The 17,285-nt window shown below is 38.7% G+C and overlaps 1 protein-coding gene and 1 pseudogene across 1 annotated transcript; both read left to right on the forward strand.

Annotated features, from left to right (window-relative positions):
- Positions 1 to 8,730: 8,730 nt before the first annotated feature.
- On the forward strand, positions 8,731 to 10,067 carry LOC143850405 (putative disease resistance protein RGA4 pseudogene; annotated as a pseudogene).
- Positions 10,068 to 10,211: 144 nt separating this feature from the next.
- Positions 10,212 to 13,539, forward strand: LOC143851373 (uncharacterized). The gene is made up of 2 exons (XM_077360775.1): positions 10,212 to 12,632; positions 13,271 to 13,539. The coding sequence occupies exon 1, from the start codon at positions 10,222 to 10,224 to the stop codon at positions 12,613 to 12,615; it is 2,394 nt and encodes a 797-aa protein (XP_077216890.1). The 5' UTR covers positions 10,212 to 10,221; the 3' UTR covers positions 12,616 to 12,632; positions 13,271 to 13,539.
- The last annotated feature ends 3,746 nt before the right edge of the window (positions 13,540 to 17,285 follow it).

Genomic DNA, 17,285 nt, shown 5'->3' on the forward strand with positions numbered 1-17,285 from the left:
TTGAGGTGCAAAATTTCGATTTTTGTTTTCCCGATAATAGGACAAAGCGGCGGGAGTACGCTTAGCGAACCGCGCGCTTTATCCGTATTTGGAGTGCCATTATCAACACAGCTTTTTAATATATATAAAAAAATTCGGGGTTACTGTAGCAGAGGGGAAAAATCGCAGAGAGAGAAAGAGAAAGAGAGAGGGTTTTCTACTGGGTTTTATCTTCTCCGGCATATCTCTTGCCGGAATCCTGTCATCACTTCTCCTTTCCCATCGCCTCCGGTCTACCTCCTTCACCGGCAGATCTCTTGTCGGAATCCGTCCAAATTCGCCTTCTCCGGCATCTCCACCACCGATCCTCCTCCTCTGCAGATCCACCGGCTCCACCACCGATCCTCCTCCTCTGCAAATCCACCGATCCTCCTCCTCTGCAGATCCACCGGCTCCACCATCCAATCCTTCTTCTCCGGCCAGATCCGTAAGATTCCGGCCAATCCTTCTTCTTCCGGCCGCATCCATTGCTCCGGTAATCTTCAACATCTCCGGCAAAACTCCGATCTCCTTCATCTTCTTCTCGCCGATTAATCGAGCCGCCAACCTCCGATTGGATTCCTTTTTCTTCGGTCAAGATTCCGGCAATCTCTCCGATTCTTCTCCGGCAAGGATCCTTCTCCGGCAAGCTCTCCGATCATTGATCCACCTTCTTTGATCCTTTTCCGGCAACTTTTTCTGCTCCGATCACCTCTATTTTCCGATCATTTCTCCGGCTCAGGCTCCAACCGGTGGATTCTTCCATTTTCTTTCTTCTTTCATTTTCTTTTATTCATCATCACTTTTGTTTTCCTCTCTCTGTTATTACTAATCTTGAAGCCATAGATCTGATCTTTTGAAATATTAGCTTTAGATCATTTTCCACCTCAAATCCTAGATCTAAACCTAAATCTGAGATCCTACCTAATTTTTTCTTCTCCGAGGGAATTCCGATCGATTCTCTGGTAGATCCGGATTCCGGCCATCATAGCTCAATTCTCAGAGAGAGTGAAAGCTAGATCTGGAGATAAGCAGAAGGAGATCTGAAAAAGAAATCAGATCTGTGAAGAGGGAGGTCTAAACTTCTCGAATTCATGTAAAAAAGGTGTGGATCTCCAATTTGGTTAATCTATCACATGGATCGGTCCTAGCTTCAAATAGTTTTAAAATCCTTTTCAAATTTAGATCATCAATTGTTCGTTTAAGTTCAGATCATTAGATTTTGAAGTAAAATCTTTTTATTAATTGTTTGCTTTTTATTATTTTTTTTTTATACTGAATAAGACTCTGGAACCTGTTAGTATAGATATTTTTGTATTTATTTTATTATTATTTTTACTTCACTTCGGGGCATTGGCATTTATATTCACTTGATTATATTGCTTCCCCTGTATCCAGACCAATATTACTTAAATAAGAATATTCATTTGGTCATCTGTGGGTCGCTGTTAACTGGTAAAAAGAATTGGTTTAAATTTATTATGGTTAAGTGCATTTCATACATAGCAACTGTTGCTTAAATGTTTAATAGGTTTGTCCAATGTCATTGCTTTAGCTAATAAGACAGGCATTACTATGTTCAAAAATTGCTAAAGCCAAACAAGAAATGCTCCCAAATCTTTTAGAAAAGAGTCCAGTTGGAATTGTGTGGCCTAGACCCTGAATTAACCTCGCAGTGCTAACCTTTATTTGCAGTTGTCTGAACACTGTACATCTGTACATTTGCTTAGAGCTCAGCCCGGATTAAAAAAAAAAAAAAAAAGAAAGTCAGGCTGAGAGTAGCAGGTAGTTTTCCTATGGTCCAACTACTTTCATTTCATCCCAGAGATTTCAAGGAGTTCATATTGTAGGTTATTAACATGGTTTAGTCAAAAGCAAATTTAACAAGGGCCAGAGGTATTTTATATCATTTGTTGTCTTTGGCTAATACCATATGGAGATCTGAAGGATCTGGCTCTTGAAATTTTCTGGTGAAGCAAATCTAACAGCTGATATAGTGTTTGGTTTTAAAAATCTATGGAGGGTTTGACGTTGCTCTCAGGGTCTTAATAGCAGTACACACACACACACTGTGCTGTCCATAATTGCTTAGTTGCTATCCATAATTGTGTATCTGCTGTCCTATAGTTTTCTGCGCTTTATGGTCATGATTTTGGATGATGTCCCGAGATCATGCTTTTTCCTTTTGATTATCTCAACCCAAGCCCATCTTTAGGGGACTCGCTCAATCTAAGTAGCGCTCCCCTCTTTTGTTTAGTAGGCCTACTCAACCTTTCAGATATGCCCCCTATTATGCATCAAAATTTATAAAAATCAGAAATATCATTGCATGCATTTGTATAATCTGTTAAAAATTTTTAATATTTTTTCTCTTGTACTAAGCTTTGAGTTAGGGTTTGAAGACAGTAATAAATGGTGTTCAGGTGAGACTCTCTTGAGGTTCATAAACTTGTCTTTTATTTAAATAAATTGTTTTAGGAAAGAAGGAGATCAGATGACTACTCTATTCGATATTATCGACATGAGTACTGTCTGATCTCAAGGCGGGCTTAGAAATATTATCCTGTGTATTTGTGATATCAGATGATTACTTTAGCATCATCTAATTTCACCCCCATATTGGGGCAGTGGTACTTGTGGTTGGGCATAGAAGTGTTTAATGTTGTTTTTTTGCTTTATTAGGCTATCCAGCGGCTGGTTTGGACTAATTAATATTGTTTATCATTCTATGATTGGTATTATTACAGATTGTGTACTCTTTAGTTATAAGTCTTTCTTTGCTTAGTACTTGATTTGTTTGTATAAGAATTGAATGGAAATTTGAGATTGCCTAATAGCTCTTTTCTGCTCTCTTGGTAGACTAGCGCAGTCTTTTAGACTTCTTTAGATACTAGAACCTGTACTAGGAGACATACTCTGTCTCGTTAAGCAATCCTCCTTTGGAGGCAAGCCTCATTTGTAGAATCCTCTCTGAGATTGCACCTCAGTTTGTTCCTTTGTTAATTAGAGACCAATTTGGTCAATTAGTTGTCTTAGCCTTGCTTACCCCTTGAGGGCAATGATAAGGTTACTTGGAGCCCATCTTTGTGTGTGTTTGGGAGACCCACCCGGTCTCATTCTCTCGTTAGTCATCTTTGTGTGCTTTTTGATTTTGGGAGAACACCCTACTCGGCTTGGCTTCATACCCTTACCCTTATGGGTATTGGGTTGCACATTTGTTGCACCCTAGGGCTAGGTAGCTGTCCGGCCCGGTTGGGTGTTTTACCTTTGCCAAATATGCACAAGGTCTCTTATTCCTTTTTAGACCCGCCCGGTCTCATTCTCTTGTTAAACCTCCTCTTTGTGCGCCGTTTGGTTTTGGAAGAACACCCTACTCGGCTTGGCTTCATACTCTTACCCTTATGGGTATTGGGTTGCACATTTGTTGCACCCTAGGGCTAGGTAGCTGTCCGGCCCGGTTGGGTGTTTTTACCTTTGCCAAATATGCACAAGGTCTCTTATTCCTTTTGCTTGTAAGCTTCTCCTTAGTCGATAGTCCATTCGCATAGGAGTCAGCCTTGATTAGAGAGTCTTTGACTCATTCATCCTTTAGATAGTGTTATTAGAGAGTCTTTGACTCATTCGCCTTTTAGGTGGCGTTATTGAGAGTCTTTGACTCATTTGTCTTTTCAGTAGTGTTGTAGGAGAGTCTTGGACTCATTTGTCTTTCAGGTGTTGTTATTAAAGAGTTCTGACTCATTCTTTCTCTTTTAGAGAGTCTTTGACTCATTTATCCTTTAATCGGTGTTTTTGGAGTCTTTGACTCGTGTTTCCATCTTTTAGAGAGTCTTTGACTCGTATATCCTTTAGTTGGTATTAGTGGAGTCTTTGACTCGTGTTTCATTCTCTTTTAGTGAGTCTTTGACTCAGTCGTCTTTGACGCTTTCATCTCTTAGTTGGTGTTATTAGAGAGTCTTTGACTCGTTTGTTCTTGTTAAGGAGTCTTTGACTCATTTGTTCTTGTTAGGGAGTCTTTGACTCATTTGTCTTCTTCGGAGAGCTGTGCTCGCTTGTGATCTTAGATCATTCCTTCGCCTTTGGCGTTAGTTTACTTGGTTTAGGGGTTTCCCCTGTTGGCTCTAGGGTTTAGCCCTAGGGTTTTGCTTTGTATATTTCCTTAGGTCTTTGACCAAGAGGGTAAAAACTCTTTAAACTTCAAAAACATTAGAAAAAGTTAGTTTTAAAATCCAAAAAATTTGAAAAAACTTTAAAAATGTCAAAAACATTTGAAAAACATTAAAAACCTTAAATCTTTTGGATTGTTAGATAGTATTAGGAGAGTTCGTTTCGAACTACGTTGGCTTGATCCTCTTCAACGAGGTACGTAGCGCAGCTCGGGATTTATATCCCAAGTCCAGCCAAACTTTTGTAAATAGCGTTTTAAACCTTTTTGAATAAACAACATTTGATTTCGAAAAGCTCTTCCTTCATAGTTAGGACTTTGTCCTAGATAGAGAGTTTAGAGTTAGGATTTGATCTTTGTTTTGTTGTGTGCTTGTTTGTGATTGCTTTAGAGTTAGGGGTCTATCCTAGAGTTATAGGAGCGCCTCCGTCCGGTCAGTCGGCGATACACATCGCCGAGTGATGACTAGAGTAGGATACGCTAGTCTACCTTTAGTTTTCTTTAGGAAATACAGCCTAGTTACACAAAGGTTGTAGGAACTACCTGCATTAGCCTAGGGCTAATCTGCATTTAGTTAGGGCATATAGGGTGTCCTAAAATTCACAATTCACTGGAATTTAAATAATCGTACAATAAACTTTAATAATTGGTCTGGTCTTTTAGATCGAGTTTAGGATAGAGGGCTAGGTGTCTTAGGCATCATAGCTTAGAATAGGCGCGAAGAACTACGTTGCCTTGATTCTCGTGGAGGCGGGGATACGTAGGCTTCTTTGGATGAATACCAGACCATCTGAAGACTCGGGCTAATAATTTAGAGTCTTAGGATTTGTTGTGTAGTCATCGTATGTTCTGATGTGTTCTCTTACTTTTTGTACTGATCCTATACCTTTAGCTATAGCTTGCATGTGTTTGCACATCAGAACTTAGACACCTTTTAGGCATGTCACTCATAACCTAGCTATGCTTAGGTGACACATCTTTCATTTTATTTTATGTGTGTTTATTATTTTTATCTTCAGGAAATGCATGCTTAGGTAGACGACTCCTGAGGATTGTTTCCATTTCACATGATTTTTACCCAAACTTCTTTGAAGTTAATAAAAATGGTATAAGAGACCAAGTGCTTGCACTTGGACGAATTGGGGGTGCTCTCAGACCTTCTCCATTCGTAACCAGGCACGAACCCATATATATTTCTGGTTATCCATTGCACAGAGGATTTGATTTTAGGGTTCCATGGCATATCCATGGATGGCGACTCTGAGTTTATTTCAGGTATGTCTTGGTTTCGAGCCTTGGCTCCGGATCGAGACATATCTCTTTCTTTTTATATCGCCACTCGTGCTATGCTATGAGGGTGGCATCCGTTTCGAGAGTTCTTTGGCAGAGCTCTCCATTCACGTGGATGATCCAGATGGTGTTAGGGACCCGTTCCCTCGCCGCCTATCTCGGATCGGGGTCCACAGGGCCTAAGTGGAAGGCATTTTGTAAGAGAAGCACTAATCCATCTTGTATTTAAAGAGCTGCTACAGTTCCCAAAAATCTCTTACAAACCAATCGATCACGGCACCGGTTTCAATACAATAGGGTTTTAGTTTTTTTTGGGAATAAGAACTAGGGTTTAGCTTCTATTCTTAGGAGAAGAAGAAGGGAGAATATCAAAGGAAAGTCAAAATGGGCTAAAACGTTAACAACTTTGAAAGATTTTACAAGATTTTCGAAGACAATATTGGAAGAGATAATATTTTGCTTATTTCCTAGTTTTTTTCCGAAAATAATGGAAGGAAATCAAAAAACGCTAAAACTGATTAAATGGGTTGGGGGGTAAATTTGCCATATTATAATTTTTAAGGGAGAAAATTGACGTAGGTGAGTTTTAGGGACCTTTTAGCAAATATTTTCTAAAAGTAGGACTACTAAGATAGTATGCTTTTCTTAGGGACTAATAAGCAATTATTTTGCCATGTAGGGACTAATCAGCAAAAATCCCTTAAGACACAAATAAACGCGATTCGTGCAAAAATAGCGTTTGATTGTTTCCGTATTGAAACAGGACACCGGATCCACCTAATAGCCTGGACAAACTAAGCTAAATTAATTGGGCGTAGTTGACGAGTCGTAATGGGCCCACTTTCCGGCATGATGTGCCACAATCCATAAACAAAGATGATCCCATACAACAAGAGAATTGACTGCGACTCTCCCAATTGGACTCTCGAAAATAAGTTCTCTAATAATTGACTGACTCATTTTCCATGATTTTGTTTTGTAATATTTGAAATTTTCTTTGCTTTTGATGAAAATTTAGGACATGTTTGGTAAGCATGGAAAATTGTTCCTTGGATTGGTTTTTTGTTTTTGTTGAAATTTATGAGCTTTTCCATATGTCCCTACTGCCCTTGTAGACTTTGGATACATAAACTATCAAGATTAATATTACAACCAAAATCAGGTCACATATGGGGATTTGCTTCTATTATCTGAAGGGCCACAAGGCTATCGTCCCATGGTCATGGTCTCATGGCCAAACAGTAAGATTAAGGCGTAAAAAATCAACGACTTAGCTTTTCTTGCAAAGCCCTAAACATGATTGATTTGAAAAAAAACAACGAGTGCAACCATTATCATGTTGTAGAGGAGCTATTTTCTATCATGTTGTAGAGGAGCTATTTTCTTAGAGTTCTAAACTCGTTCTTGGATTTTCTCCATTTGATTCCAGTATTGATCCAAGTTTTGCCTAGTTATTTAATGTTGGCAAAGGATGAAACTTGTACTAAGATTTTTTTTTAATCTCTCTTCAAGTGAGCCCTCCACCTTAGGTTTTTTCTAATGTGTGGTGCTAGCTGGCTTGAGCACGTGAATGGGGTGTTGACTTTTAATGGAGTGTTGGCACAATCAAACTTTGTGTTTTTAATGTGGGTTGGTATTGTTTGATGCTCCTTGTCGGCCACATGGAACAATGACATTAACTAGTGCTTAAATGGGTCCCATTTGATTAGTAAAAATCTCCCCACTGGTGGTATACTATCGATTTGAGATGGACGACTACTATGATCCCATCAGAGGATGGAGATCCAAAGCAAGGCCTCATAAATCTAAAAGATGAGTTATTGCATCTTTTTCTTTTTGGTCTGGCACTCACAATCAAACTTACTTTTCTTCCAGTGTAAAATTTGTTTTACACCCATTTTACGTCAAAAGAATGATCCATTACTTGTTTTTCCCCACTGCAAGAGGCTCTCTGTGCTAAAAAACAGAGGTGTTTTTAGTTCATAGTGATCTAATCTTGCTTTTTTGGAAGCACAATTTGTTAGTTCATTGCTGCTTTCTTTGGTTTTTCTCTCCAATACAGGAAGAAGGTATGGCAGATCTATTACTGTCTTCTCTTGTTGATACAATCGTTGCCAAATTGATGAATTCAATCATACAAGAGATTACATTAAAAGCTTTTCCGTATGTCCCAACTGCCCTTGTAGACTTTGGATACTCATTTTCCATGATTTTGTTTTGTAAAATTTGAAATCTTCTTTGCTTTTGTTGAAAATTTAGGACATGTTTGGGAGGAATGGAAATTTAGGACGTGTTTGGTAAGCATTGAATTTTTTTTTGTTTTTTCTGATATTTAAAAGCTTTTCCATATGTCCCAACTGCCCCTTGTAGACTTTGGATACTCATTTTCCATGATTTTGTTTTGTAAAATTTAAAATTTTCTTTGCTCTTGTTGAAAATTTAGGACATGTTTGGCAGGCATGGAAATTTAGGACATGTTAGGTAAGCATTGAATTTTTTTTGTTTTTTTTATATTTAAAAGCTTTTCCGTATGTCCCGACTGCCCTTGTAGACTTTGGATACATATTATAATCAAAATCAGGTCACATATGAGGACTTGATTCTATTATCTGAAGGGCCACGAGGCTATAGGCCCTATGGTCATGGTCTCATGCCATACAGTAAGATTAAGGCCTAAAAATCAACGACTTAGCTTTTCTTGATTAGTAAAAATCTCCCCACTGGTGCTATACTATCGATTTGAGATGGACGACTAGCATGAATTTGATGAGTCTGGCTATTTTTGACAGTCTATGTGAGGTCAAGATGGAAAGATTTGTATGAATTTTGGGGCATGTAGAGCAGATCCAAAGCAAGGTCGATCAAGTGAACGGTTCAGATCAATTGACTATGAGATCCCTAGAGCATTATGGGTCCCATCTTTTACTTATGGGACCCATCCATTTCATACCAGTCCACGTGATGTTAAGAATCGACGATTTGCAATAATTTTGTGGCATGGAGATCCAAAGCAAGGGCCAACGGTTTAGATCAAAGATGAATTATTGCATCTTTTTCTTTTTGGTGTGGCACTCACAATCAAACTTACTTTTCTTCCTGTGTAAAATTTGTTTTTCCCCACCGCAAGAGGCTCTCTGTGCTAAAAAAAACAGAGGCGTTTTGAGTTCATAGTGCTCTAAAGTTGCTTTTTCTTTTTGAATCACGATTTGTTAGCTCGTTGCTGCTGTCTTTGGTTTTTATCTCCAATACAGGAAGAAGGTATGGCAGATCTATTACTGTCTCCTCTTGTTGATACAATCGTTGGCAAATTGATGGATTCAGTCATACAAGAGATTACATTACTATGGGGTGTTGATGAAGAGGTCGAAAACCTATCCAGCACATTATCTGCAGTTCAAGCTGTGCTTCAAGACGCTGAAGAACAGCAAGTAAGCAGTTATGCAGTGAAAGATTGGCTTCGGAAGCTTAAGGGTGTTGCTTACGATGCAGATGATGTAGTGGACGAGTTTACAACAGAAGTGCTCCGATCAAAATTGGAAGGAAATATGCAAACCAGTAACATGAAGCAGGTGCGCAGCTTATGCTTCTCTTGTTTTACTTCCAACCCAGTTAAGTTTCGACATGAGATAGGACATAAGATAAAAGAAATTCGGGAGAGATTGGATAAGATTGGACAGGATAGGCATCACTTTCATCTGAAACAAGGAGATGCAGGGAGGCAGCGTGAAATAAATAGGCAACCACAGATGAGCTCGTTAGTAGATGGATCAAAAATCTGCGGCCGGGTTAACGATAAAGAGGAGATAGTAAAATTGCTGTTGGATGAATTTGCATCATCATCATCGTCATCGTCGTCATCCAAGGATATCTCTGTTATTCCGATTGTCGGCATTGGGGGCCTCGGAAAGACAACTCTCGCCCAGTTTATTTACAATGATAAACGGGTGGGAGATCATTTTCCAGTTCGAGGATGGGTTTGTGTCTCTGAAGATTTTGATTTGTGTAGAATAACAAAAGCAATTATGGCATCAGTTACAAAAAATTCTTGTGATCTTAACGAAATCGATCCACTTCAAGTTAGGCTCAAGGAAGAATTGAGTGGCAAGAGATTTTTACTCGTCCTAGATGATGTATGGCATGACAATCCTAATGACTTGCAGAGGCTGCAGTCCCCATTCAGTTTCGGGGCAAAAGGGAGCAGAATTATAGTTACTACACGGAGTTCAACCGTTGCTAGAATCATGGGCACAATTCCCGACTATAATTTGGGTTGTTTAGACGAGGATGACAGCTGGTCCTTGTTTAGAGGACGGGCATTCATAGTGGAAAGCTCAGATGTATCTCCAAACTTAGTAGCAATTGGAAAAGAGATCGTGAAAAAGTGCAATGGGTTGCCTTTGGCAATAGAAGCTCTTGGAGGTCTCTTACGTTCAAATACCGATGAGAACAAGTGGAAGAATATCCTTGAAAGTGAAATGTGGGAAATATCAAAGATGAGTAATGATATTATTCCAATATTAAAATTTAGCTACGATCATTTACCTGCATATATGAAACAATGTTTTGTGTACTGCTCCCTGTTTCCAAAGGATTATGAATTTGATAAGGACACTCTAATCCAACTTTGGATTGCAGAAGGATTTATCCAATCTGAGAAGCGATTGGAAGACATAGGCTCTGACTATTTTGATGACTTGACATGGAGGTCATTCTTTAAATATTCTACAGGGCTCTCCGGATCATGCTTCAAGATGCATGACTTAAATCATGACCTTGCGCAATCCGTTTCTGGTGATGAATACTTCAGAATAAAAAATAGCATCGACTCTTCGAATATCGCTGCAAAGGTTCGTCGTGCATCAATATGGCAATGCAATGAACACTCACGAATTTTCGAGTCCTTTCATGAATCTGAGAGGCTGCGCACATTTCTGCTACCGCCAAGGTACGAAACACTCACTAAGCAAGTTGCTCATGATTTCTTCCTAAAATTGAGATGCTTACGGGTGTTAGATTTGAGTGATGCTTGTGTAAGAGATTTGCCAGATTCTATTGGCGAATTAAAATATTTGAGGTACCTTGATCTCTCTTCTACGACTATTGCAACCTTGCCTGAATCAATAGGTAGGCTCTATAATCTGCAAACACTGAAACTTTGCTATTGCAAGCAACTTGCTGAGCTACCAAAGTCCACCAGTAACCTAATTAACTTACGGCATCTCGCTTTGGAGGGTTGTAAGATTTCTACGCCGCTGGAACTTGGGAAATTAATAAGTCTTCAAACACTGACTATATTTGTTGTGGGCAAAGAAAGTGGATGTGGAATAAGGGAGTTAAAGAACCTGACAGAGTTGAGGGGAACTATTCACATTTCAAATTTAGAGAATGTGATAGATGGGAAGGAATGCAAGGAAGCCAATTTTAAGAAGAAACAGCACCTTGATGAGTTAACGTTGGGATGGCGCAATAATAATCCACGAGATGTTGCAGTTGATGAGGAGGTACTTGAAGGCCTCGAACCTCACACCAACCTCAAAACCCTACAGATTTTATCATATGGTGGTGTTAGTTTCCCCAGGTGGATGATGAGCGGTAATTTGACGAATCTGAACACTGTTAGTCTCGTTGGATGTTTGAATTGCCAACAACTTCCACCCCTTGGGCAGCTACCTTTCCTCAAGAAGCTCAAGATTAATGGAATGGATGGATTGAAACATATTGAAGGTGAGTTTATTGGTGGGTCCAATAAGGTTATTAAGGGTTTTCCATCATTGGAGGAGTTAGAGCTGGTAAACATGCGGAATTTGGAGGAATGGTGTGGAGCAAGGGAAGGGGACATGCCATGCCTTGGTACACTAAAAATATCAAATTGTCCTAAGCTGCAGAGATTTCCCCACCTCCCATCCATTAATAATTTGGACTTAGGATGCTGCAATGAGATGGTATTGGCCTCGGTTCCTTGCCTCACTACTCTAAAGTCATTACAAATTCGCTCTATTAAAGGCATGATATCCTTACCCCCTGGATTTCTTCAACCCTTAACCGCACTTGAGAAATTGGAGGTCACTTTCTGTAATGAGTTGGTGTCTTGGCCAATATTTGGCTTGCATGACCTTCCTTCTCTCCAATATTTAAGAATTTCCCAGTGTCCTAAACTCGAGTCATTGGGAGACGACGAGGAGGGCCTTCCCATCACGCTTAGATCTCTCGATATATCCAACGGTTGTGATAGCCTCAAGTGTACGCCTACAAGGGGGCTAGGAAAACTGAGTTCCCTCCAACATCTGGACTTGGTTACTCAATGCCCATTCATGCCAGAGGGGATTTTCAGCAACCTTACGTCCCTCAAAAAATTAAAGATTAGAAGTTGTCCGCAATTGGAGTCATTGGAGGAACTGCCCATCACTCTTCAATCCCTTGAGATATTCTCATGTTCTAATCTCAAATACATGGCCAAGGGGATTTTCAACAACCTTACGTCCCTCAAAATTTTGAAAATTAGAAATTGTCCACAATTGGAGTCATTGGCAGGGGAGGAGGAGTTACCCACCGCGCTTACATCTCTCTCGATCTCCGATTGTCCTAATCTCAAATCCCTATCCAAGGGGATGGGCAATAACCTCACCTCCCTCGAACAATTATATATTAATAAGTGTCCACAACTAGAGACATTGCCAAACATCATCGGCCTCCGTACGATGACAATTAGAAAGTGCCCTCTAATGCAGCAGTTTCCAGAGGGAATGCTCGACATGCTTTCATATCTCTCAGTTGATAATGTTGAGATCTTTTCTAAAAACCTTACATCCCTCCAAACCTTGGAAATTTTTGAATGTTCACAACTCGAATTCTCTCCAAGCAGGCTACTGCCCCCCACGCTTAAAACCCTCTGTATCTATTCTTGTCATAATCTGAAATCCCTGCCCAAGGGGATGTTGAAGAACCTCACCTCCCTCGAAACATTGAAGATTGAGCAGTGTCGTCAACTCCTTTCCTTGCCGGAGGAAGGGCTGCCCACCACGCTTCAGGAATTAGATATTGCTGGCTGTCCGGAAGTAGAGAAACAGTGTCAAAAGGACGGAGGCCAATATTGGCCCAATATCTCACACATCCCCAAAATACGGATAAATTACTCGAGGGTTTGAAGACTACTCTGGAGAAGGTACACGACTGTCTCTCCTCTTGGCTTTTGTTTTATATTTTTTTTGGTATGTAAGATGGGATTGAACCTCCGACCTCCAGGTTGTGATGAAAAAGCCTTAACCATTGAGCTAGAGGTTCAATCCCAAATTAGGGCTCTTGGATTTTATTAATCATATGAATAGATTTCAATCCATTATTTATTTTAAAGAATAGTAAACCTCAATTTCTCTCTATCTCTTTTCATTTCCTCATTTTCTCTCTTTCAAAACAAAACAAAGGAAACAGTTAATTTTACTGGAATTCCAGGCTCATGAAGAGATTTTTTTTTTCAGGTTCTTTAATTTTTCATTATATCTTAAAATTTCTTGTCTTAGTCTTGCCATACAGTAGATTATGACTTGTTTAAGACAAAAGGAACCCTAACTAGGATGAATTTACCTTACATGCTTCATTGAATTTATGCTCTGTTTTGAACTCTATGGTTCAATCCTAAATTAGGGCTCTTGGATTTTATTAATCATACGAATAGATTTCAATCCATTATTTATTTTAAAGAATAGTAAACCTCAATTTCTGTCTATCTCTTTTCATTTCCGCATTTTCTCCCTTTCACTTTCTTACAAAAAAAGGAAATAATTAATTTTACTGGAATTTCAGGTTCATAGAGGTACTGTTCCCCAAGATGGCTTCACAGGTTTCTTTTGTGGGACTGGTGCAACACTTTGCCGTGAAGTTTCTTTCTATGTTGCTGGAATGAGACTATGCAGAAGCCAAAAGTATGAAGATTATCTTACATGTAAGTGTTGTACATTAGCTTGTTTTGTGTGCAAGATGGCTTGTCTTCTTTAATCATTGAATCTAATTTACCAGATTTTCCATTCCATTTGTTGAAGTGTGGCTAGTTTTGTGTTGGAATTATGAACAATCTTGGGTTCGGAATTAATCAACCAACTAACACTTAGATTTCATTGCCCCAAATATTTGTTGGCTAAAAAGATTACAAGAATTTATTTGTTTAAACTTTTCACATGTGGTTGCCGTGTTTCTCAGGTTTCTTGCAACTTTCTGTTGCATTTTAGCAGAAAATGAGAAGCATGCCTTCTTGGATAGATCCCAAGTCACAATAGTACCTTCAATTGTTATATTTGCTGGTTAGGTAAGACATTACAAGGCATACAAAGTACCTCCCAGATGGCCTAAAACAGGAACAAAATGCTTCTAAAGCCTCAGAATCATGGATGAGTGTTTCATCATTGTGTAGAAATAACAAAAACCCTCTTCACTCTCCTAAAACATAGAAATCTTCTTACTGGATTAGATCTATGGAGCCCTCCTAAAACAAAAAACCTCCTCAATCTCCCCTAACATTGTTGGATTTCTTTTGTGAGAATACTCAGTAAATGAGAAAGATCTCATCTTTCTTCAATTATAATTTCTCGAGTAGCTGCATCTGGGTAGCTCAAATTTCATGTTTTGCTCATCTTATTTGCCATGCCGAGTGTTTGAATGCTTATTTTTTCTTGTATGCTGATGCCTCAAGACATGTGATTCTGGTAAACTACACACTTTATCACCAACACACTAAACTATTCTCTCAGGGTATGCAAATAGATGCTTCAATTATAAGGTCAAATCTTACCTTTAACATGCCACTGAGTTATGCTTAATAGTAGCGATTGTGTTCATGTTCTAATGATTTTTGTATGTTCTATTGAATTTGATATACGTGCTACACCAACCTCACGATCGGAGCATGTTAATTCTCGCATCAACCTATAGCTCAATTGGATGGAGGTGAATGCCTCTCCGTTGAGGTCAAAAAAGGAAAAAATTCCTCCATTTGCCAAATGAGTTGCAAGTTTTGTAGGACTTATGCCACTTCATTTCTAGGACTTCAAATAACCATGTGAGCAAATGACTAGATGTCATTAGTGAATATTTGTTTTGGGAACAATGTTTCCTAGAGGCCACAAAATAGGAAGGTCAAGTCTCAATTCTGGAAACCATTATACTGAAATTAATTTGGGGAGTGGTTGGGCTGGAATCTCTACCTCATCTTCTTGCTATATCGCCACATAAGTTTTCTGCACTATGCCTGTGTAGCATCATTGTTTTACAATCTCAATTTTGTGTGCTCTCTATCCTATGCATTTTCATTTACCTATATATAGCATCATGATTTTTCATCCCCAATTTTGAGTGCTTTCTTTGTGTGCTATTTCAGTTATATATCACAAATTAAGTGAGATGATATGGCAGTTCATTTCTTGAAGCTAACATAGTCCATGCTGTTCTGCATCTCATTTCTTCAAGTGTGAGAATCACAAGATTTTATGTTATTGATAGTGAATGCACCATCATTTCTGTAAAATATACTTAATGGTCCACAACCAATGGATTTGCTGTTTGTGGATAACTCCACTCTTTTCTGTAAGGAATTCTTCATCGCTTGACCCAGCTAGTAATTGTTGTTATTATTGGTTGCACAACCAATGGATTTGCTGTTTGTGGATTGCTTACAGGTAATTCATTGTATCCCAATTTTGTATTTACCTATCTTCTAATTGTATTTTTTTTTCCAAAAACCGAATTGCCAGACCGCCCCTAATTTTTTTTTTATAATTTTCATTTACTTTGGCCGCCATTCAAGACCTTGGCAGTGTAAAATATAGGCGGCATGACCATCGTCTGCGTTCAGGAACGTCGAACGCCGCCTAATTGTTTTTTTTTCTTTTCTTTTCTTTTTTTGTTGTGCGCTGGTAATCCTCAGGGAAAACATTAGCCGACAGTTCTAATGATGCCGGTGTTGATGACTACCGGACAAAAGCTAAGTTGGTGGTGTTGTTCGGTCGACCTCCCAAACGTTAAGGACCAAAAAATGAGGGTAAAACAACTATAAATAAATACATAATTCACAAATTACAACATGTGAAGAAGGGGAAACAATTAGAGGATTATCAAGAATTTAAAAGTTTCTACCGCTGATATACTAGAAAGATATTTGGAAATACATAAGTTAAAGGAGGGGGGAAAAACCAAATCATGAAGCAAATGTTCTTTGAAAGTACCACGACCAAGTAACATGTGCTTATAGTCCCAAAGTTAAATTGTCCATTGTAACTTACAGATATGGGTGCCTGTGATGTACAAGAACAACCAAAAATTAGTGTCAGTTTCTCCTTTGCAGAATGGATGATATGGGCTTGGGTCAGGTCGGTTGAGCTTTTGCTAAAATATGAATTGGAATCAACCTTACCCGATTTTAAGGTAAAAGCTTGACTCGAATTCCGAAAAATCGACCCGAGTTGCACCCCTAAATTGGATGAGCTCCACAACCCAAAAGTGGGGCATATGTTAACCAGGTAGCACACAGGTTCTTTAAATTCAAGGATGACAAAGGAATATGAAGCAAAAGGGGGAGAACTCTCAATAATCAAACTCAGTGTAAGAACAAGTTATCATTCATGTATGTGTACCGATGAACTTGAAACAGTTGTAAGAACATAAGAATGAAAATCATAAAAAAGGGAAGTCTCTCACAGTTAAGAGCCATACTTTTCGTGTGATAATCTGAAATCCCTGCCCAAGGGGATGTTGAAGAACCTCACCTCCCTCAAAAAATTGACCATTCGTTTTTGTCCTCAACTCCTTTCCTTGCCGGAGGAAGGGCTGCCCACCACGCTTCAGAGATTACAAATTCGTGGCTGTCCGGAAGTAGAGAAACAGTGTCAAAACGACGGAGGCCAATATTGGCCCAATATCTCACACATCCCCATCATATTGATAAATAACTCGTGGGTTTGAAGACTACTCTGGAGAAGGTACACGACTGTCTCTCCTCTTGGCTTTTGTTTTATATTTTTTTTGGTATGTAAGATGGGATTGAACCTCCGACCTCCAGGTTGTGATGAAAAAGCCTTAACCATTGAGCTAGAGGTTCAATCCCAAATTAGGGCTCTTGGGTTTTATTAATCATATGAATAGATTTCAATCCATTATTTATTTTAAAGAATAGTAAACCTCAATTTCTCTCTATCTCTTTTCATTTCCTCATTTTCTCTCTTTCAAAACAAAACAAAGGAAACAGTTAATTTTACTGGAATTCCAGGCTCTTAAAGAGATTTTTTTTCAGGTTCTTTAATTTTTCATTAAATCTCATAATTTCTTGTCTTAGTCTTCCCATACAGTAGATTATGACTTGTTTAAGACAAAAGGAACCCTAACTAGGATGAATTTACCTTACATGCTTCATTGAATTTATGCTCTGTTTTGAACTCTATGGTATCATTCATATTAATTGATCCCGTAGCAACTCTTCAAATCTTCTTTCTTTTTATTTAACATTGGTTTGCTTTAAATGTTATTTGATTGATGATTTCATTTGCAATTGATTACATTCCCTAAACTTCTGTTAGAACTGAGCATCAAAACTATGTTAATTTTTCATCTTGAATCTACCCCTCACACACACACACACACACACACACACACATTTTATTGGAATTTCAAGTTCATAAAGAAAGTGCACCTATCAATGAAAAATGAAAACAATAAGACAAAGCAAATATCCAATGACTTTCTTCTCCAACCCAAAGCGTTCATGCAGTAGAAACTTTTGAAATTCTTGATCAATAAAATGTGGGAACCCCATTAGTGCACGTAAAATCTCAAG

This window comes from Tasmannia lanceolata, unplaced genomic scaffold (genome assembly GCF_043159265.1).
Source record: "Tasmannia lanceolata isolate RefF3 unplaced genomic scaffold, GAP_Taslan_0.1 ptg000018l, whole genome shotgun sequence".
NCBI classification, from domain to species: domain Eukaryota; kingdom Viridiplantae; phylum Streptophyta; class Magnoliopsida; order Canellales; family Winteraceae; genus Tasmannia; species Tasmannia lanceolata.

Coding starts and splice junctions, on each gene's coding strand:
- LOC143851373 (XM_077360775.1), top strand. CDS start 10,222: ATGCATGACTTAAATCATGACCTTGCGCAATCCGTTTCTGGTGATGAA.